This window comes from Trichomycterus rosablanca, chromosome 1 (assembly GCF_030014385.1).
Source record: "Trichomycterus rosablanca isolate fTriRos1 chromosome 1, fTriRos1.hap1, whole genome shotgun sequence".
Taxonomy (NCBI): domain Eukaryota; kingdom Metazoa; phylum Chordata; class Actinopteri; order Siluriformes; family Trichomycteridae; genus Trichomycterus; species Trichomycterus rosablanca.
Genome location: NC_085988.1, coordinates 13,368,158 through 13,390,482, shown reverse-complemented (window position 1 = coordinate 13,390,482; position 22,325 = coordinate 13,368,158). Strand labels below are relative to the sequence as shown.

General features: G+C 41.9%; 2 protein-coding genes across 6 annotated transcripts in view; one reads left to right on the top strand and one right to left on the bottom strand.

Moving 5' to 3' along the window:
- The first annotated feature begins 609 nt into the window (after window positions 1–609).
- LOC134318994 (uncharacterized) lies at window positions 610–2,160 on the top strand. 4 transcript variants are annotated; one of them, XM_062999978.1, is made up of 5 exons: window positions 610–1,042; window positions 1,143–1,292; window positions 1,383–1,481; window positions 1,636–1,837; window positions 2,007–2,160. In XM_062999978.1, exons 1-4 carry the CDS (start codon window positions 676–678, stop codon window positions 1,806–1,808), a joined length of 789 nt encoding a protein of 262 aa, XP_062856048.1. In that variant the 5' UTR covers window positions 610–675; the 3' UTR covers window positions 1,809–1,837; window positions 2,007–2,160. The 4 variants fall into 4 exon arrangements, with proteins under 4 accessions (XP_062856048.1, XP_062856039.1, XP_062856031.1 ...); XM_062999969.1 differs by having other exon boundaries at window positions 611–1,042; window positions 2,027–2,160; XM_062999961.1 differs by having other exon boundaries at window positions 611–1,042; window positions 1,966–2,160.
- A 3,864-nt stretch (window positions 2,161–6,024) lies between these two features.
- Window positions 6,025–22,325, bottom strand: part of thrap3b (thyroid hormone receptor associated protein 3b) — a 32,003-nt gene continuing 15,702 nt past the window's right edge. For both annotated transcript variants that reach the window (XM_063018817.1, XM_063018892.1), the window contains 6 exons: window positions 19,662–19,773; window positions 18,150–18,225; window positions 14,785–14,945; window positions 13,114–13,408; window positions 7,175–7,321; window positions 6,025–6,561 (listed from right to left, as the gene is read on the bottom strand). In XM_063018817.1, coding sequence (XP_062874887.1) covers window positions 6,310–6,561; window positions 7,175–7,321; window positions 13,114–13,408; window positions 14,785–14,945; window positions 18,150–18,225; window positions 19,662–19,773 — 1,043 coding nt within the window. In that variant the 3' untranslated portion in view covers window positions 6,025–6,309. The remainder of the gene's footprint in view (window positions 6,562–7,174; window positions 7,322–13,113; window positions 13,409–14,784; window positions 14,946–18,149; window positions 18,226–19,661; window positions 19,774–22,325) is intronic.

Below are 22,325 nucleotides of genomic sequence, written 5' to 3'. Positions count from 1 at the left end.
TAAATAATAAATACATAATAAATACAACAATAAATAATAAATACATAAAAATGAATAATAAATACATAAATAAATAAATAATAAATTACAAAATAAAAAAATAAAAAATAAAAAATAAATAAATAATAAATAAATAAATAATAAATACAACAATAAATAATAAATACATCAACAATAAATACATAAAAAATAATAAATACATCATAAAATAATAAATAAATAAATAACAAAAATAAGTTAAAAAAAATACAATAATTAATAATAATTAAATACATAAACAAATAAAAAAATACATAAATAATAAATAAATGTTGATTGTATTTATGAGATGGACTGGTGATCTGTTGAGGGTGTTTCCTGCCTTTTACCCAGTGAATCAGGTAACGAATGAATAAATAAATATTTTATTTCTTTTTGAAACACAATATTAATAATAACACCAACAAGAACAAATGTATCATTATTGTTAACAACTATAATATCAATTATAACTGTTGTATTGTTGAAGTGGAGTGAGGTGGGGGGTGAGCAGCAGTGGGCGGGGACAGCTGCTCTGACATCACGACTAAAGGAATGTCACTGAGTGATGTCATAATGCTTCTGCTGCAGCTAGTCGGAGCCTCAGAACACTTCAGCTCAGTCTGAGTTTGGACTTGAAGCAGAGCAGCTGGAACAATGTCTTGTCTCTTGTGGTTTGGGTCGCGGTTCCGCCGGAGCCGACGGCCCGACGTGAACCCTGACAACCCCGAGGAAGAGCAGGAGAACGTGAGGAACGGCGAAGCTGAGAGACCGAAGACACGAAGCAAACGGATGAAAAACTGGAGGATGATTTTTAGGAAGAAGAAGAAGAGGGAGACGGAGGTGGAGGTGGAAGAAGAAGCAGGAGAGAGCAGTGCAGAGCAGGGGCCGTCCTGGGTCGAACACAGAGACGCCGCCGAACTGCTCCCGGCTCCAGCGGAGAACGAAGAAAATCCTGCTGGTGGAGAGGAAGCCACCAACTCCGTGCCGGACGGAGCTGAGAAGGTCGTCGACCAGCGTCAGGGTGAGTAGATGAATCTGTCCTGATCGTCACACAGTGTGTGTGTGGGGGGTGGTTTGGTTCCTGGACAATGACTAAAGAACCGTCATCCTTTATGTGAAAGCAGATAATGAGATCCTGAAGGAGACGGACGAGACGGAGGACCAGGACGTCAAAGAGCTGGTGAACGTCCAGAAAGTGGAGAGCAAGCGCATCACCGAGCTGACAGAGAACACGCTGAATGACTTGGTGGCGTCTTGCAGCGAGCTTGAGGGTGAGTAAAAATATAAATAAGATGTAAAAAACAAGCTGTTTTAATCGAGACCCAGCAGGACGTGACGTTCTCAACACTTCAAACCAACAGATAAGATTTTAAAGCTGATGAAGAAAGCTGAAGCTGCTGAAGCCAGGGTGATGGAGTGTAATCGAGAAGAGGCTAATGCCTTCGCTCATGAAGAATATGGTGAGTATAAACAAAGATGAATGAAAGCTGATGGATAGAAGCAGCTACTGAGCAGCAGACCTTCTACTAACCATCCAGCTGGTGAATAAACGCTTCACCACGAGTGCAACGTCTGAACGTTCATGTCTGGCTTCTGTTGATTGGATGTTTAAAGGAGGAATGCTGGTGATGAGAGAGGAAGTCGGGGATATCAATGACATCATGGTTAGAAGCGCCGGTGATAGAGGACTGAGCTCGGGCGAGGGTTTATGCAGAGCTGTCAGGCCCTTCTGGCATGACAGTAGCCTGCTGTTCCCCAGACACGCCAGGAGAAGGGACGGGATTTAGGAGGAGGAGAAGAGGAGCTCCGGAGACAGGTAGCACAGGGGAGAAACTTCTGAACCCCACCAGCACACCAACATCAAACCAAACACACCTACTGCAGCCTCTGCTGAGTTCATTCCTTCCTTCCTTAATTTATTCCTTCCCTTTTGTACCTGTGTAGATTTCAGAGTGGCTAATCCACCTACTGACATGTTTCTCCAGCTTTCGCTTTAAACCAACAGAAGCAGGGTCTGGTGGAGGAAGCTGGTGTAAAGGAGAGTCGGGGGCTAAGAAGAACAGACGAGCAGAAGAACTTCGGAGGTGAAGACGCTTCTGAAGAACATCAGCCCAAACACTAATAAAGCACTGCAGCTCACTGATGTGTTTTTATAGTCTTGTTTATATGGGCACAGAGAAGTCACCAGTTAAGGAATTAGGAGGCTGTGCTACAGCGTTACATGGCGTTCTAGAAATCAGCAAATCCATCATCCGAGTTACTGTCTATGTACACTATATTGCCAAAAGTATTCGCTCGTCTGCCTTCACACATATGAATTGAGTGATTCCCATTCTTAATCCATAGGGTTTAATATGATGTCGGCCCACCATTTGCAGCTATAACAGCTTCAACTCTTCTGGGAAGGCTTTCCACAAGGTTTAGGAGTGTGTTTATGGGAATTTTTGACCATTCTTCCAGAAGCGCATTTGTGAGGTCAGACACTGATGTTGGACGAGAAGGCCTGGCTCACAGTCTCCGCTCTAATTCATCCCAAAGGTGTTCTATCGGGTTGAGGTGCAGGCCAGTCAAGTTCTTCCACACCAGACTCGCTCATCCACGTCTTTATGGACCTTGATTTGTGCACTGGTGCGCAGTCATGTTGAAACAGGAAGCGGCCATCCCCAAACTGTTCCAACAAAGTTGGGGGCATGAAATTGTCCAAAATCTCTTGGTATGCTGAAACATTAAGAGTTCCTTTCACTGGAACTAAGGGGTCGAGCCCAACTCCTGAAAAATGACACCATAATCCCCCCTCCACTAAACTTTACACTCGGCACAATGCAGTCAGACAAGTACCGTTCTCCTGGTAACCGCCAAACCCAGACTCGTCCATCGGATTGCCAGATGGAGAAGCGTGATTCATCACTCCAGAGAACACGTCTCCACTGCTCTAGACTCCAGTGGCGGCAGTTTACCACTGCATCTGTTACTTTGCATTGCGCTTGGTGATGTAAGGCTTGGATGCAGCTGCTCGGCCATGGAAACCCATTCCATGAAGCTCTACACACTGTTCCTGAGCTAATCTGAAGGCCACATGAAGTTTGGAGGTCTGTAGCGATTGACTCTGCAGAAAGTTGGCAACCTCTGCGCACTATGCGCCTCATCATCCGCTGACCCGCTCTGTCATTTTACGTGGCTACCACTTGGTGGTTGAGCTGCTGTCGTTCCCAATCGCTTCCACTTTGTTATAATAGCACTGACAGTCCACTGTGGAATATTTAGTAGTGAGGAAATTTCACGACTGGACTTGTTGCACAGGTTGCATCATGAGACCATGCTGGAATTCACTGAGCTCCTGAGAGCGACCCATTCTTTCACTAATGTGTGTAGAAGCAGTCTGCATGTCTAGGTTCTTGGTTTTATACACCTGTGGCCATGGAGGTGATTGGAACACCGGAATTCAATCAATGATTTGGATGGGTGAGTGAATACTTTTGGTGATATAGTGTATTTTTGATGTGGCAGATTTTTAGAGAAGCCACAATAGAAGAAACTGAAACCCCAATTGTAAGAGCTTTGATACGGACAGGAGTTGCATGGGTACTTTGACTGGCACAGAAGTGTTTGCCGCACTGTGTTCTGACACGTTCACCTCATCACTGGGATTAAATTAATAAAATAATAAAAATAAAATAATAATAATAATAATAATAAAATAATAATAATAAAATAATAATAATAATAATGGGTTTTTAACGCCTGAATGCAGAACAAATACACAAGTCATGTGAAAAAATGAGTACACCCCATATTGATCATATTTAAACACATGGACATTTGAGCTTCATTTGAACAGTATTGAAAGATAAAGCTTATTATAACTAATCAAATAAAACTGAAAAGTGACTTTTAAACACAAGTTGTAAAATGTAATAAACAAAAATGGAAATGTATTGTGAAGAAAAAGTTAGTACACCCCCACATTTATTACTACTTAAAATGTCTACAATTAGAATCCGGTGCACCACATCAGCTGCAATGATTAAACCATCGTTAGAGGACATTGGAGTTTTATTTAAAGCTCAGATATTAGTTTGGTTTGCTCTTGATTGTTGAAGTGAGTGTTCTCACCATGGTGAGATCTAAAGAGCTCTCTGAGGCCTTCAGAAAGAAGGTTGTAGATGCATATTAGTCTGGGACAGGATTTAAAAAGATCTTAAACAGTTAGAAATCAGCCACTCCACTGTCCAGAAAATAAGTGGAGAACATTTTAAACAACTGACAACATGGTCAGGTCAGGTCATCCTAGCAAGTTCAGCCCAAGAGCAGAGGGCAAGATGCGTAAAGAAGTCTCCAATAATCCTACAATATCATCACGGGACCTACAGGTAGCTCCTGCGACAGTTGATGTCAAGGTACATGCATCTACCATCAGAATAAGACTGCACACGTTTGATTTTCATGGAAGGTGTGTAAGGAGGAAACACTTGCTGTCAAAAAAAGACTAAAGTTTACCAGAGAACACCTAGACAAAGACCAGGACTTCTGGAACAATGTGCTTTGGACAGATGAATCCAAAATTGAATTATTTGGGCACAGTAACAGAAGACATGTTTGGTCCAAACCAAACACAGCATTAGAGGACGAGAACCTCATACCAACTGTGAAGCTTGGAGGTGGAAATGTCATGGTTTGGAGCTGCTTTGCAGCAGCAGGGCCTGGCAAGATCTCCATTATAGAATTTATGATGAATTCTTCACTGTATCAGAGGGTGCTTGAGGAAAATGTGAGACCATCTGTCCAGAAACTGAAGCAGAAGTGTACCATGCAACATGACGACCCAAAACATTCCAGGAATGGCTCAACAGAAAGAAATGGAGAGTTCTGGAATGGCCAAGTCAAAGCCCGGATCTTAATCCTATTGAGATGCTGTGGGGTGATTTGAAACGGGCCGTTTATGCAAGAAACCCCTTAAACATCACACAGCTGAAAGAATTCTGCATGGAGGAGTGGAAAAGTTGATGTGATCAGTTGATGTTCCGGTTCATCCCAGAGCTGTCGAGTAGGGCTGAGCTCAGGGCTATGTGCAGGACACTGGAGTTTTTTTTGGAGCCACCATGTCCATCCAGAGGTTCAGCAACATTAATGTTGGTGTAATGTCCGTTTCTAAATTAGAAATGAATTTTACACTACATGTGCTGCACTATTTACCAAAGTTGGAGGCTTTTTGGATTGACCACGGTAGAACTTATAGCAGCGGCCCCTACTCACGGCTTGTGTTCTAGGATCAGTTTTATGAGAAGTCGTTTGGTTTATCACGTCTGGATTTATCACGTTCATTTTTTTATCTTTGCCCACAAACGTCCCTTTCCCTTCCTGAGCCATTTCATTTGTAGATAAAACCAAACGGCTTCGTACATTATGAAGCGGCACCCATGAAGCTGGCATCCCATATGATCAGAAGATTTGTTTATAAATCAATATGCGAGTTTAATAGGTAAATTAATCATGACTTCTTTTTTTGGGTTGTATAACCTTTAGCAGTACCATGTCACAAAAGACAATTTAGTGTCTCCAATTCACCTCACTTGCACGTCTTTGGACTGTGGGAGGAAACCGGAGCTCCCGGAGGAAACCAACACAGACGTGAAAAAACATGCAAACTTCACACAGAAAGGATTTGAACCGGAATCAAACCCAGGAAGTTCTTGCTGTGAGGTGACCGTGCTACCCACCGAGGCAACACAAACAACGCATCAAAACAAAATGTAATGTGGCAATCTAGTCCTACAGTGGTTTACAAAATGTAATGTAAAAAAGCCTCCACAAGGGGGGCCTTCGTGTACAAGTTTATTTCGTTTTTAGCCTTTATAGTATTTGTAGTTTTATTTTTTTTCTGAGACCCATTTTTTTTAAAACCCTGGTGCAAAGTATCATTAGGTAAAAGGTTAATATATCTGATAGGGAAGCAGCCACTCGTTTCGCAGCATGCCGATTAGGCCAAATGACAAAACAGCAGAGCAAGTTTGGTTACTACGACCGTTTTTAATACAAACCATACAGACAGTATATGATTATTCGTTTGCTTATATATGGGTAGCATCCCTTACAACCTTCATACACCAAAAATGTTCTCTAAATCCTTCTATCATCTAAACAAATCAATTCCAAACATAAAATGACCATGTGGGACTTTAAAACAGTGTAAGCTCACAGTGGTTTAACATTACACCCGAACTGCAGGACAAGGGGAAACTAAAAGTAATCATCATGATAAAAAAAACAATATACGAGGGTACGCATGGTCTACGGTTTGGACGTGCCGCTCTCTGTGGTCTTATCCTCGTCTTTCATGCTGTTTTCGGCGTCATCGTCGGGCAGCTCTCCCTCCTCGGTGGCTCCCTGGAACATGTCGTGGGTCCACTTGGGGCTGCCACCGGTGCTGGTGCTGCTGCCTCTGCGCACGGTGAACGAGCCTCTGCTGCGTGGGTACGTGCCCCGCCCGCGACCTCGTCCGTCCGCCCACTTCATCTCTCCCTCCCTGTCGCGGTCATCATGCTACGGAGAGAGAAAGATCTCAAAGTCATGTGTTCTGGTCAACGCCAATGCCAACAAACGGCAAGAAAAGAGCGAGAACAAAGCAAGCCTCCTGACAAAAAGTCTATCACTCATGTTTGTTTATTAGGATTGTAACGTCATGTTTTACACTTTGGTTACATTCATGACGGGAACGGTCGTTACTCGTTACACAAGTTCACAAGTTTATATCGAACACAGTCATGGACAATTTAGTGTCTCAAATTCACCTCACTTGCGCGTCTTTGGACTGTGGGAGGAAACCGGATTCAAACCGGAGCACCTGGAGGAAACCCACGCAGACACAGGGAGAACCTGGGGGACCCCACCTGGGGACCCTTCTTGCTGTGAGTCGACAGTGCTACCCACTTAGCCACCATGCCGCCCTCCTACCACTCATGTAAACGGAGAGACGTGCAGCCACTGGACTGGTGGACGATTAATGAACTACTGGTCTTGGTACACTTCTCACAGCAATTTTAAACAATGGGACCAGACATTCAGTTTTCCAGATTTTGTCCATTAAATCCGAAATCTGTTAAATGGAGGTTCCACAGTACATGAAAGCAGACTGCCCTGAAAACCCGATGCTTACCTGATAGTACTTTCTGCTTTTAGGTGTATACTCAGGGTCCCACTCTTCCTCCTGGGGTCGAACCGGGCCGCCCACGTTGGTCGGGTTCCCGTTGTTATTGTTGCCAGGGTAATTTCCCCTGTTCCATCCTCGTCCTCTCATTCTAGGCTGTAAATTAGAAGTTCCCATTACTGCTAGAATATTTAGAGAGCAGTCACAATACACAGTGCCTATGAATAATAATCACCCGTTACAGTCAGAGAGGTCTATTTATTCAGCTCTATTACATATGTCTGAAAAAAAACTCCACCTTTCAGATTCGTGTACAGTAAAGACTTATTTAGATGTACCACTATTCAGCCAGTATGTTTAACATAACAGTAACATAACTGAACCACTCTGTACCAGTCCAGTCTACAAGAAGACTCAAGGTTGGTGTTAGTTAGATGAAACACCTCTAGGTGGCACTAGTGTGCATGGATCGATGCAATTGCTCTGCTGGTAATGTTCATGTATATAATATATAACAGCAAATAAAAAGCAGCGATTTTAAAGAATAAAGCAGCACAGAGAGCACAAGAAATTAACAGCAAAATAAAGTCAAATTTATAAGCGATTAATAATCTTTATTAGAAAGCAATTGGGTTAGTATTACTATTCTATTTCCAACTTCAAATCATTCAAACCAGGAGCACTTTATGGCCATTGAGGTCGGAGTTTGAATTTTAGCAGAGCTATCAATTGGCCAAGCCCCTACACAGGCACGATATGCTGTGTCTGTCAGAAGTGATGGTCGAATCGATGCAGTCTTTGTTGACTGGTTGAAAGCATTTGAGCAGAGACAGTGAACACTGGCGAGCAGTGCGTGACCGTGGGTCTGTGTGAACCCGACTCTGTGAGGTGAAAAGACATGGTTGGCAAGTGGATGTATTATCGCTTAGCATTATCTCCGGAAAACTTAAAACTCTGTTCGAGCAAAGATACAGAATTTATTCTTAGTCCTAGTATAACATTTAACCCGCGCGGACCCAAGTGTGTTCGTCATTCTTGCAAAACATTTTCAGGCAACAAATTGAAAGTTAAGACAGTGGCAGCTTTGGGCTATCGGAAGGATGCGTGTTAACCCTCTTGACAATGGCTGACCCTGCACTCTGACCCCAACTTCCCATCAAGGGATAAGCAGAAAAAAAGCATTTCTTTGTGCTGTACACATACATCTGTATAAGACAAATACCTTCACCTGCCCTAGATTATTCATTTGCTTCACTTATATAATGGAACTTTTACAAGGTATATCAGTCATATCAGTGTATTTTTATTTTGGGCAGTGCTCCTCATTATTTCGTAGGTTTCCTTCCCAAAAAAGTGGAAATAATAATCTAGTAGATGAATGCTCACGTAGCACCCACATGGGTGCTGGAGTATCAACAGATACACATTTATATTTAGAATTTATCTTTCAATATACTGGTCTCAATACGTACCGTGAACAAAATACAGTTAGTGCTGAAAACACGAACATACACCTGAGAGCAATAGGTGTGCGACTAGAACACCCGAGTCTACTAATTACTAGTGATCGACCGATTAATCCCCGTTCATTAATCATTTTTTAGATAATCGGCATCGGCCGATATATGTGCGCACAAGGCCGATATTTAAACGTTGCCTCCGTCAGCTCAGTGACTGTATACAGTCATTGGTCTGGCTGTTGTTAGAGCGCCCCGTGTGTCCATTTTGCCACTCTCCAGGCAGACATCAGTGAATGCACAAGAACGAGAATTTTTAGTGAGATTGGGACCATTTATGAGAAGAAAAGGAACAGGCTCACTGGAGAAAATGCAGAGAAACTTTGTTTCCTGCATTACAACTTGCTGCTTTTAGACTGGGACTACTAAAAAAGAGAGGCTGAGAAAACATTCAGTGAGGATATTGCCATTTTATTTCAAGACTGGAAACTGTTTCCTACAATTTTCTGCTCTTGACTTGGACAGGGTTTACAACCTTTTTTTCCCCCAAATATTTCACTTTAACTTTAACTTCATTATTTTTTATTCACAAATATTTTTGTTAATATTTTATTTATATTTTGATTACTTATCTAAATGCTCAAACACAATGCACACACAGTTTGGGGCTTAAATAATGGCTCCTTAAAAGAAGTTCTTCTATGTGCAACTGTCTTCACTAAGCATGTTTGTTCATTCTTAAAAACAAAAAGATACTGCTATCTGCTTGTGTATGTTAAGTGCACTGAAACCTTTGAAATAATTTGTATTTTATTTAAAGTTTTTTTATTTTTTATTTAATTTTTTGAACGGCCAAAAGAGCAAACAAGAATATACAGTGATAAATAAATGTTTATTTAAGATCATTAATTCTGTTTTGTTGTATTATTATTATTATTATTATTATTATTGTATTTTTTAGTTGTAAAAAAATGGTATTATCGGCTTTATATATCGGCCATCGGCCACTTCTTTCGTCTAAATATCAGTATCGGCATCGGCCATTAAAAAACCCATATCGGTCGATCACTACAGATACATTTGGCCATATATTGCAAGTGTATTCTCAGCTACACTGTTAATAACAAGTGTATGGAATAAATATTGTTTAAAATTATGTGATTTCAACTTGGTTACAGATTGGGGAAGGACCTTTGATGTTACAGCATGAAACTCAAGTGACCTGCAGAAACCCAGACCTCAACCATGTTGAATTTCTCTCCTATAAATATTTAACTAAATGGGTACAAACTCCCACAAGCTTAAAATTCTTGAAGACTGCAAATGCCCATGGTTTAAGAATAAGATGACAAACAAGTTCATGGTTAGGAGTTCACATACTTTTGGCTATATAGATCATAATCGCAGTGTGCTTTCAGGACATTTACTGCATTGTGACTTTTTTTATTGCTGATAACTATATGGCCAAAAGTATTTGAACATCCGACCATAAGCGTGTTAAGACATCCCATTTCAAAAACAAATGGTATTAAAATAGTGACCTGTGTGTGATCATTTCAGCTAGAACAGCCACTCTCTTGAGAAGGTTTCTCACAGGCAGTATTATGAGCCTGTGTATGGCTAGCAGTGATGGCATAGTTACCTTTAAAAATAACTTAGTTACTTTATTGATTACTTGATTTTAAAAGTAACTTAGTTACTTTATTGATTACTTGATTTTAAAAGTAACTAAGTTAGATTACAAGTTACTTTATTAGTTACATTCAGCAGCTGCCGTAATGCAACTGGAGCTGCGTAGGCGATTGAAGCGGAATAAGAAACAAGAAAGACGCGGAAAACTGAGTCCTCTGTTCACATAAGTAAGATAAATAAAATACAATTTTTAGAGACAAATAAATAACAAAAAGACGATAAATATCCAAAATCTTGGCGAGTGGGGTTTGTAATGAGTCTGTAACTGGTGATATTACGTCATCACGTCCCCACGTGTAGTACGTAGCGGTGTTGTGTGCATACTGCACACTTCTGTACTGAAAGTATGTACTTCTTTACCGGCCGAGTAGTGCATACTTCCTCCAATCTAGTGCGTACTCTGTAAGCGTGCGATTTCGGACGCAGCTCGTAATAGGCCAGACGTCACTCCCCGAGACGCAAAAACAGTAACGCACAGTAACTTGGATAAGTAACTTTAATCTGATTACTGGATTGGAAATAGTAACGCGTTAGATTACTCGTTACTGAAAAATGTGGTCAGATTAGAGTAACGCGTTACTTAGTTGACATCAGTGATGGCTAGGCACTGATGTTGGTCAAGAAAGTCTCGACTGACGCACAGAGGCACAAGTCAAGCTAGAACAGGAATGAACATTCGTGGCCGAAACACACGATTTTAAAAAATTAAAGGGGTGTCCGAATTCTTTTGTTCATATAGTGCATGATGCATGATGACCAGGTGTCATTACACCTCTAACAATGAAGAGCAAAACAAGCAAAATGAAAAACAATCACAAGCTCAAACATACAAATAAAGCGGAAGCGTCAGGTTTCTGGTTGTAGTCAGTCCATGTTTAATGAATTTAATAAGGATTAATGATTGATTTAAAGACACGAGTCGCAGCACTTACAGTCCATTAACAGTCACAATTTACAGTTGTTAAGAGTAGCTTCGAATGACAGCAGATACAGTCCAGTGCAAAAGTCCCTGCTACTTAAAAAGAAGTTCATATTATCCACAGGGAACAGTCATCTATATCTATAGGGGACTTTCTGCAAACAGGCGTTTCGGTGACGCCATCAATCAAGCACGTGTCTACAGACATAACTGGTTATGTCTGAGGAAGGGGAGCTTTTTGGAAGTGAAACCTGGACCCACCGTAACCCTGACCAGGATAAAAACGACAGATGAAAATAAAATAGAAAAACAGAATTTCAGTGTACAAAGTTTGTTTGTTTATTTGCTGAATTTAACAATGAATGTGCCATAACTTGGCCTAACGTTTGTTCTTCCGCCACTAGGGTAAATTCTGCAGATTTTTGAGACCTAGTAAAATAATAATACAATATTTTCCTAAATACAATTAGCTTATGAGTTTATTAATATTTTAACGTCATGTTTTACACACTTTGGTTACATTCATGACAGGACAGGTAATTATTGATTACACGAGATTCATCAGTTTAATTATTTTTTTTTCTCCCGATTTCTAGTCCAATTTATTTTACACAAATGGTTCATCTCTGTACTGGTGCTGACCCCCATCTCGATTGAGAAGAGTGAACTGACACACGCCCCCTTCGACACGTGCAGTAGCCGACTGCATCTTTTCGTGAGTGGATCAGCTTTCTGCACGGAAGGCCACGCCCTGATCAGCATTATTCCTCGACTCTGTGCAGACGTCATCAATCGGCCAGCAGAGGTCGTAATTACATCAGTTATGAGGAGTCCCTATCCGGCTATTCCATTCCCTGTATGAACAACAAGCCAATCGTTGATCATGTAGCCGAAATGTCAGCTCTGGTGTGCTACCGTGTTTTACCGCTGCACCACCTGAATCATTTCAAGTTTTTTTTTCCTCCTTTTAGGGCGTCCAATTGCCCGAGTGCGTCACGCTTCCTCTCCACCGATGCTGATCCCCGCTCTGATTGAGGAGAACGAAGCTAACCTCACGCCCCCTCCGACACGTGGGCAGCAGCCGTATGCATCTCATCACCGGCACTTTGACGAGTGCAGTGCAGCTCAGCGCTGTGTACGGAGAGACACACCCTGAGAGCACTCTTTTCTCATCTCTGTGCAGGCGCCATCAGAGGTCGTAATTGCACCAGTCATGGGAGAGAGACCCCATCCGGCTTAGTCCCGCCCATATCTGAACAACAGGCCAATCGTCGTTCATGTGGCCGCTCAGCCTCAGCCGGCAGGCAGAGCCGAGATTCGATACGATACGATACGATGTATTCGAGATCCCAGCTCTGGTGTTCCAGCGTGTGTTTTTACCGCTGCGCCACCTGAGCGACCGATCATTTCAAGTTTTAATATCGAACGCAGTCATGGACAATTTTTGTATCTTCAATTCACCTCACTTGCACGTCTTTGTACTGTGGAAGGAAACCGACACAGACACGGGGAGGACATGCAAAACTCCGCACAGAAAGGACCCGGGACCTTATTGCTGTGAGCGGACAGCGCAACCAAAATACAAGTAGGGACGACACTGGACCAGAGCTGACCAAAATGCTTGCAAAGGATTGTAAACACAAACAAAGACTCAAATTAAATCAAGGATGAATAGAAGCCAAAGAGACAATGAGTTATAAAACAACTAAAAAAGAAAAAAAAAAATCGTACACAAAAGTCCATTTAAAACTGATAACGTATCTAATAATGATTAAGCATCAGCGTGAATAAATGCTCACGACCTTAGTGGGTCTAAACCGCTGACCGTTTCTGTAACTACTCTCGATTAAAAATCATTGCTGTGATGACTCTCCACTTACGAATCCTCTGTCGTAACCGCCGCGTCCTCGATCGTATCCCGTATATCCTCCACGTTCGTACCCTCCTCTCCCCCTCTCAAAGCCTCTCTCCATGTGGCCCCCCTCGTAGTCTCTGGGGCCGCGGTCAACCGGTCCCGGGAACTCTCGTGGCCCCAGGCGGGACTTGTCGAAGCCCGCTTTCTCCATATGATCCACCTCCTCGCCGTGGTACTCTCTCTGTCGGTATGGCGAAGGTGAGGGAGACGAAGAGGAAGAGGAGGAGGAAGGAGAACGTTCACGCTCCTTCTTGTTTTTCCTGAAGATCAAGGAGAGAAAAATATCGAGTCAGGACTGAAACAAAACAGACATTCAGCAAGCACTTTATTAGGTACAGCTAATCAAATTAAACGCACAGATCACTTTACATCCTGCACGTAAAATCAATACAATTTTGCAATAATTATTATTATTATATTTTTCCTCTGCTGTAATACTGGTTACGCTGCTCTGTTTTGCACTGTTCAAACCCTGTGTATACATCGATCAGCCATAACATTAAAACCACCTCCTTGTTTCTACACTCACTGTCCATTTTATCAGCTCCACTTACCATATAGAAGCACTTTGTAGCTCTACAATTACTGACTGGAGTCCTTCTACTTCTATCTATGCTTTGTTAACCTACTTTCATGCTGATCTTCAATGGTCAGGACCCCCCACAGAGCAGGTATTATTTAGGTGGTGGATCATTCTCAGCACTGCAGTGACACTGACATGGTGGTGGTGTGTTAGTGTGTGTTGTGCTGGTATGAGTGGATCAGACACAGCAGCGCTGCTGGAGTTTTTAAACACCGTGTCCACTCACTGTCCACTCTATTAGACACTCCTACCTACTTGGTCCACCTTGTAGATGTAAAGTCAGAGACGATCGCTCATCTATTGCTGCTGTTTGAGTCGGTCATCTTCTAGACCTTCATCGGTGGTCACAGGACGCTGCCCATGGGGCGCTGTTGGCTGGATGTTTTTGGTTGGTGGACTATTCTCAGTCCAGCAGTGACAGTGAGGTGTTTATCCACTTATACCAGCACAACACACACTAACACACCACCACCATGTCGGTGTCACTGCAGTGCTGAGAATGATCCACCACCTAAATAATACCTGCTCTGTGGTGGTCCTGGCCATTGAAGAACAGCATGAAAGGGGGATAACAAAGCATGTACAGAAACAGATGGACTACAGTCAGTAATTGTGGAACTTCAAAGTGCTTCTATGTGGTACGTGGCATGTTCTGGCATGAGTGTAGCAGGTGCAGGAGTGTTGTTGGGATTTTTTTAGCGCTAAAGCCAGCTTCGTCCTGTGGTCAGAACAACAAACACAGTGCTGACAATGATCTACCACCCAAACATCATCTGGTTAGTGGTGGGTCATAATGGGGATCCCTATCCATTTGTGAATATGGTACAAAGTAAGGGCAAAGCACAAGGGGCAACAGATGGGCTACAGTTAGTAATTGTATACCCCCCCCCCCCCCCCCCAAAGTTTGTATGTATGGAAGGAGGGTGTAGCTTATAATCAATGAACGTAGGTACCAGATGGGTGTTCCTAATAAAGTGCTCAGTGAGTGTGTATAATAATAATAATAATAATAATAATAATAAAAAGAGAACGGTCTGCAGCAGTAGAACTTACTTGGACTTCTTGAGTTTGGAAGCTTTTTCAGAAGATTGCTCACGAGTGGGGGTCTGTGACCCAGCCGAGCTTTTCCCCCCTTCGCGTTTGGGGTATTTTTTGCGCCGCTCAATATCCACACGCAGGTCCATTGGGTCCCCTTCGTATTTTTTAGCAAAATCCTGCAGACACACAGCCAGGCCCCACGGAATTATTATACATTAATAGTTTACTTCATTCATGAAGAAGGCGGCTAGTGATCCTGACCGCAAGGAAAACAAGTCACTGGAAATGCAGTGCAGGTTACAATCAATTATCTGTTTATAGATCATAAAAATACAGTATGTGACATTTTTATTTGGCTGTATGTTTGTAATATTTGCACACCAGTTTTTAGTTCCAAGTTTTGATAATAAGGTTATAATACCTAAAGAGCAGGATGAATTGATGCAACAAAATCGTCAAAGCAAGTGAATCGGAAGTGAAAGACGAGCTGACTGCTTTACACTCTCCCTACCCTACTGCAGCCCACTAGAACAATCTTTAAAGCGAAAACTTGACCAACTATTTCCACCATGTCTGCTGCTGTGGCTCCGATCATAACCACTATAGTTTATTTAGCTATTTAGTTGTTTATGCTGTGCTTACACCATTGGTAAGTCAGACTTGTGAACAAACATGGACCGTCACATACACAACTTACCTCATGAACATTGTACATCCCCTACAATGCACTATTGCACATTTAAATGACTGCTGCTACTTCCACATAATTTTGCACAATTTGCACCTTAAAATAACTGCTGCTGTATCGTATGTATTTATGCTGTATAATACTGCAATCATTTCTGCACCTTATGTGACTGCTGCTATATGCCCTCTTTTTTTACTGCCATAGTTTATTTCTATTTTTTTTTTATTCCTCTGTATATAAAACGTCTTTTTTATGTATCCTTTAAAAAGTTTTTTATACTAAGTGTTTTTATTCTGTTTAATATTGTTTTTTTATTTATAATACTTATTGATGATTGGAGGACGAACAAAGTAAGAATTTTATTGTACAGTGTAACTGCCGGTTCTTCTGTGCACATGACAATAAAACTCTTGAATCTTGAATCGGTAATATTCATGGCAGGAAAGGTAGGTATGTCGTCATGTCAGTCTATCATCCTTGTCAAGTGCTGCTCTTATGTTGTTCTTTAAATGAACTCTTTTATACCATTTTTTCAAGAAATTAAGGACTGTTTTATATTGACTTGATTTATAACCACTACAGCTTAAGCATTGCATTCTTATAAAGTTGATAGTGACATTAATATTCATCATACTGGAATGGAAGTGGAAGTAATGTAACACCAGACTAACGCTATTGACATTTTACTTTGGTTCACAATTAGACTTGAACCAATTCTAGGCAGAATCAGGCAATTGTGCGCCATCTAGTGGTGATGTAGTTTGTTTATTTATTAGGATTGTAACGTCATGTTTTACACTGTTGGGTTACATTCATGACAGGAACGGTAGTTACTCATTACACAAGATTCATCAGTTCACAAGGTTATAATAAAACACACTCATGGATAATTTGGTATCTCCAATTAACCTCGCTTGCACGTCTTTGGACTGTGGGAGGAAACCGGAGCACCCGGAGGAAACCCACGCAGACACGGGGAGAACATGCAAACTCCACAGAGAAAGGACCCAGGACATGATGAAGTAGTAAAGCAACAAAAAGTTTAAAGACTATTGAGAGGGTGTCGATGAAGATCTGAAGTTCCAATCCAAACTAACTGGAAAATTTGCACAAGCATGAACAAAGAGTTCTTTTCCCATAAGAGACAAGCGAACCGGGGGAGCACAACATCTACAAGTTCAAACGATTTAAGAAATGAAAGGGCTGCTGGGTATTTCTGCCAAGGGAGAATAACTTTATTTAAACCAGGTATCATTTTTAAGCTGTTCGCTTGCGAGTAGTTCACACATAGCAATTGAGAGCAGAGTTGTGATCGCAGAGCGAACGCAGAGTTGCTCCCGAGCTGGCAGATCTAGCACCGACCAACAGGCAAACAAAAACCAGGGCGAACAACGTGTAGTGTGAACTAGGCATTAGAGAGATCCCTCCAAGAATGTGGTGTTTTGTAGAGAGAATATGCTTGTTCACAAAGCGAAATCTCATCAAATATTGGCTGAACGAAACAGGTTAGATTCGGGTTGGAATCACTCCTTGAAAGATGACATCTATTTAAGAAGATGTACTTTATTTGTCATATATACATATACAGGTGTACAGTACAATGAAATTCTTTTCTTCGCATATCCCAGCTTGTTTGGAACCTGGGGTCAGAGCGCAGGGTCTTACGGCGCCCCTGGAGCAGACAGGGTTAAGGGTCTCGCTCAAGGACCCAACAGCGGCTGCACAGCAGAGCCTGGATTTGAACCGCCAATCTTAAGGTTGATAGCCCAAAGCTCTACCCACTAGGCTACCACCGTCCCCTATGCATCTGTTATGAGCAGATGTAGGGAGTTGTGCCATAAACCAGGGTTTTTCCACCACTTTTTTTCAAGCGACCCACATTTTGTCCATGATTTTTACCACGACCCAGGCAAAACGAAATATACTAAATTAATAAAAATGTTGAAAATCTGGTCCCACTGTGGTTTACAAAGTGTAACAAAGCCTCCACTAGGGCGCGTTCATGCTGGTGTTACATATTTCTCAAACAATATTTCTCTCTCGAACAGTAACGGAAGGGAAAGAAGAGGAGCTACGCGGTTTGATGGACAGGTCTAGCAGCCAATGGAGATGCTCGTTAAAGAGATTGCGTGATTTTTCATCTTTTCATTGGTCATTTTGATATTCGCTGCTATGGACAGACGGAGATTCATACCCACAATCGACACATGTAAAAAAAAAAAAAAGTGAAAACCGCTAAAAGTGACAGGACGACTGAAAATGTGCTCAAAGAAGAGAGTGGAAACGCTAGGACTAAATCACAGATCTAGATCTCGTGAGAAAGCAGCATGCTCCATGCTCTCCCCCCACGGTGATTAGTACAGAGCCTCACTTGTTTAAAATGCATTTTCGAAGGAAGAATACTTACTATTGCATTTGCTTAGATGTCAGCTGAAAGGCTTGGACAAGACCATCTCAATAGTCACTTCCATTTTTGATTAGGCTTTTTTTTTGGGGCGTGTATGAACCCACAGATTAATCATATCACAAAAGCTGCAGGGGGTAAGGCGTAAGAAATACGAATGAGGTACTCTGGCTCTTTTGTATTAGAATTATGCGACTCCTTTAAACTGGGAGGGGAGGGGAAGCACAGCGCTCTTTCAGCTGCCACACATACGGGCTGGAATTTCAGATTGTGAAAACTCTAGGTCACCTTGTACTCGCTCTCCTCCATATCCTCAAAGAGACGCGAGTGCTTCTTAAAAGCACTGGGAGAGACATCAATTCTCCTGTGGGTAAAAAAGAAAAAGGAAGGTAAGTAAGCACCAACCTGAACATGGTTTACAGAATACATTTCTTGGTCATACACCGATCAGCCATAACACATTAAAACCACCTCCTGGTTTCTACACACACTGTCCATTTTATCAGCTCCACTTACCATATAGAAGCACAATTACTGACTGTAGTCCATCTGTTTCTCTACATACCTTTTTAGCCTGCTTTCACCCTGTTCTTCTTCTGGATATTTTTGGTCGGTGGACTATTCTCAGTCCAGCAGTGACAGTGAGGTGTTTAAAAACCCCATCAGCACTGCTGTGTCTGATCCACTCATACCAGCACAACACACACTAACACACCACCACCATGTCAGTGTCACTGCAGTGCTGAGAATGATCCACCACCTAAATAATACCTGCTCTGTAGTGGTCCTGTGGGGGTCCTGACCATTGAAGAACAGCATGAAAGGGGGCTAACAAAGCATGCACAGAAACAGATGGACTACAGTCAGTAATTGTAGAACTACAAAGTGCTTCTATATGGTAAGTGGAGCTGATAAAATGGACAGTGAGTGTAGAAACAAGGAGGTGGTTTTAATGTTATGGCTGATCGGTGTATACACAAATACAGTACAATTGAATTGTTTTCCACATATTCCAGCTTGTCTGAAAGGGGTCAGCCATTGTAAGCGTTCCTGGAGCCGAGAGGGTTAAGGGCCTTGCTCAGGGGCCCGACAGTAGTTACCCACTGTTTAAGATTTAATGATTTATACTAGACTTTATTTACATTGCGTTTACCCAAAGCGACCTACAACTAAGGGCCTTGCTCAGGCGCCCCCACAGTGGGGCTTGAACCAGCAACCTTCTGATTTCCAGTCCAGTTCCTTAACTGCTGAGCTAACCGCTGCCCTGACTGACCGATTGAAATAGGAAGATCAAACTAAACTCAAGGTCATCATCGACCTAGGTCTACATAGTGTCTGTAGATTGGCATGTTCTCACATTCTCTGTGGGATAATCCGGCTTCCTCGAACGTGCAGGTGGGTGGACTGGCTATTGTAAACCAGCCTTGGTGTCAGTAAACGAATGGGTAAACGCCTGATGCCCGAGACAGACCAGCATCCTGAGACGTGCTCTGTATCCACTCCGACCTGGGCCAGGACAGAGCGCTTACCGACAATGAAATCGTTATTGCTCAAGGAACCCTGGTCACTCAACGTAGTGTGATTTTGCGATGCCAATCTGACCCTCTTCAAATGAAGCTTTCACCCAAAATGCCAACCAGGCCATGAAAGCTACTGGGAACAAGCTAGCTCCAGTTCTTCCAGCTTCCATTCATACAAAAAGGTAGAAGCTGTGAGCTTCCTTCAGTACACCCTATTAACATAATTCAACACAGAATGATTATTACATCTACTGAATGATTAAACGATGAAATGAACTACCTGTGGATCTCGGGACTCTTGCGCTGCCTCATCATTTCCATCTGTGCCGCTTTCCTTTGGTACATGCCGAAACGCTCGTTCAGAGACATCCCAGAGGAGCGAAAGTGCTGAGCTATAAAGAGTAAAGGGATAATAAAAAAATAAAAAAAACTCTCCTCATTATTTAGATCTTTTTTTTTTCCCATTTCATTTCCATGTTTTACCAACGCTTCATCTTGGTCCCAGTGGGTTCGGTTTCCCTGAAATCACCAGGTAACACACAATAAGGGAACACTAGTCCATCTGAGGGCTTGTGCCACACCTGCCCCCTTTTCCAATAGCAAAGCCAACCCGAAAAAAACCAACCCGATCTACCTACTTACTTGACACATAAGGTAGCTAGGCTCCGGTCATTGTGTTCTAACAATATGGTGACAGTTTTTCATACGAAAGCCAATGAATGTACATAGAAAATATGTAACGCTAATCGGGTTGAAGTATGGAGGATGCACAGTTTAAAATCTTTAAAGGAAACACATTTTAGCTCATTTTAATGCATAATAATTGTTTATTTGCTCATTTAACGTATTAAAAAACGTAGCAAAAGTTACAGTGTTTTGTGGGGTGCATTAAAATGTGAAGACATGTGTAAAGGTGTTATTGGTGTTAGTTTAGTCAATAATTTCTTCTATATATTCAGGGTGAAATATAGAAAAACACCACTTACATTAGTTGTGGTGGTGTAGAAAGTTCTAAAGACTCATTTAGCTTTGTGGCTGATGTAAATGGGTATGTACAAGTCATCAGATGTACATTAGAGTACACCAAGTCACAAACATTACAAAATATCAAAGTCTACAATGCTTTGTACAGATCTAAGAAGGCAGATAATTGATTTTAAAGTCGGAAAAGTCTGTAAAAAGTGCTTAGCCCACCGCTGCTGAGATATCAAGCTCTCGAGATCAAATCTCAGCTCTGCCTTTAGCAAGCCAGCAGCTACTAAGTGTGAGATTGTAAGTAGGGATACATGAGTACGAGTACATGTATTTTTGTACTTGCCGATACGATACCTATTTAGAATACCGTTTTCTTTTTAAACAAAAACACACGTGAGAAGTGACGAGAAGTTTAATGATACCACGTCCAAAAATGCACGTCAACAAGTAGCGAGCGATCAAATTGTTTGTGCACTAACGTGATGAAATCAAGGAGGAAAAATAAATGAATCTGAGTGGATTTGGCAACACGAGCAGCATGGATTGTTCTGTAGTGAGTTGGAGGTTAATAAATATTTTAGCAGTGTTGGTGTTTTGTTGTTATGTTTTGTAGAGAACGATCAGGTCAGAAATACTGTAAAACGTGTGTGTGTGTGTGCTGATGTATTCTGATATAAACTATATTATCCCCCTGTCCCACCTGTTTACGCTCCTCTCCTGCGTTTCCCCTCACACCGTATCCTGCGTTCTCATTGGCTGTTCGACATGTCACTCATTCCCCGTCGCACAACTCAGATCAGATATCTGACGCTCTGCGAGCCGGTCGGATCGAGTTGTTGGATAGTTCACACTTAGCGATCGAGAGCCGAGTTTTGATCGCCGAGCGAACTCGGCTCTCAGGAACGCAGGATACGGTGTGAGGGGAAACGCAGGAGAGGAGCGTAAACAGGTGGGACAGGGGGATAATAGAGTTTATATCAGAATACATCAGCACACACACACGTTTTACAGTATTTCTGATTTGATCCTCTACAAAACATAACAACAACACTGCAAAAATATTTATTAACTTCCAACTCACTACAGAACAATCCATGCTGCTCGTGTTGCCAAATCCTCTCAGATTCATTTATTTTTTCCTCCTTGATTTTACGCTGCACATCAGCGCACAAACACTTTGATCACACGCTACTTGTTGACGTGCATTTTTAGACGTGGTATCATTAAACTTCTCGTCACTTCTCACGTGTGTTTTTGTAAAAAAGGAAATCAGTCGTGTGGTGTGAAATATACACCGACTGAAAGACTCCCGGGTGCAAAAGATTCAGTCGTGTAGTGTGAACTGCACAGCGACCCGGCAGATCAGAAAGTCGTGTAGTGTGAACCGGGCATAACGCGGTATCGGATGTTTAGTATCGGAGCCTCGTTTGCGAGTACGAGTACGAGTTAATGAGCGCGGTATCGGTACTCATGCATCTCTAATTGTAAGCTTGATTGACTTTAGAATGTAGATATGTTATTGGTGGTTTAGAAATCCCAGCTACAAATCCTTGATAGTGCAGGAGAAGATGTAAAGTTTTAGAGTATAAAGTATTAGAACCTGTAGATATGCTTATTGCCAGTAGTCATATTCCAATATTCCAAGAATATTGCTACAATGCAATGTTACTGGAAAGTGGTGCATGTAAGAAGAAGTGCGTCGATTACATTGTATAACGTTCAAAACCCAGTTCTGACTAAGAAATCTCTGTTAAAGGTGGAATCTTTCACTGTCCTACAAGCTCAGTGATTATTTTATTTCCCTCTTATTGCATTTACCTAGTTTTCATGTAAGACTTTGTCTGTGCAATCCTTCTCTGCAGACGAGTATAAAAGTCTTTTCTACTCATAATCCAGTCTGAGGTATTTCATTAAGGGTTTTAGACAGATGTAATGATTGCATTTTCAGTGAGAACCAAAAAAAAAAGAC

Excerpts from the sequence above, each read along its gene's own strand:
- LOC134318994 (XM_062999978.1), top strand. The coding sequence starts at position 676 with ATGTCTTGTCTCTTGTGGTTTGGGTCGCGGTTCCGCCGGAGCCGACGG. Across the intron at positions 1,043-1,142 it reads GGTCGTCGACCAGCGTCAGG|CAGATAATGAGATCCTGAAG; the intron begins GTGAGTAGATGA and ends TTTATGTGAAAG. Across the intron at positions 1,482-1,635 it reads CTTCGCTCATGAAGAATATG|GAGGAATGCTGGTGATGAGA; the intron begins GTGAGTATAAAC and ends GGATGTTTAAAG.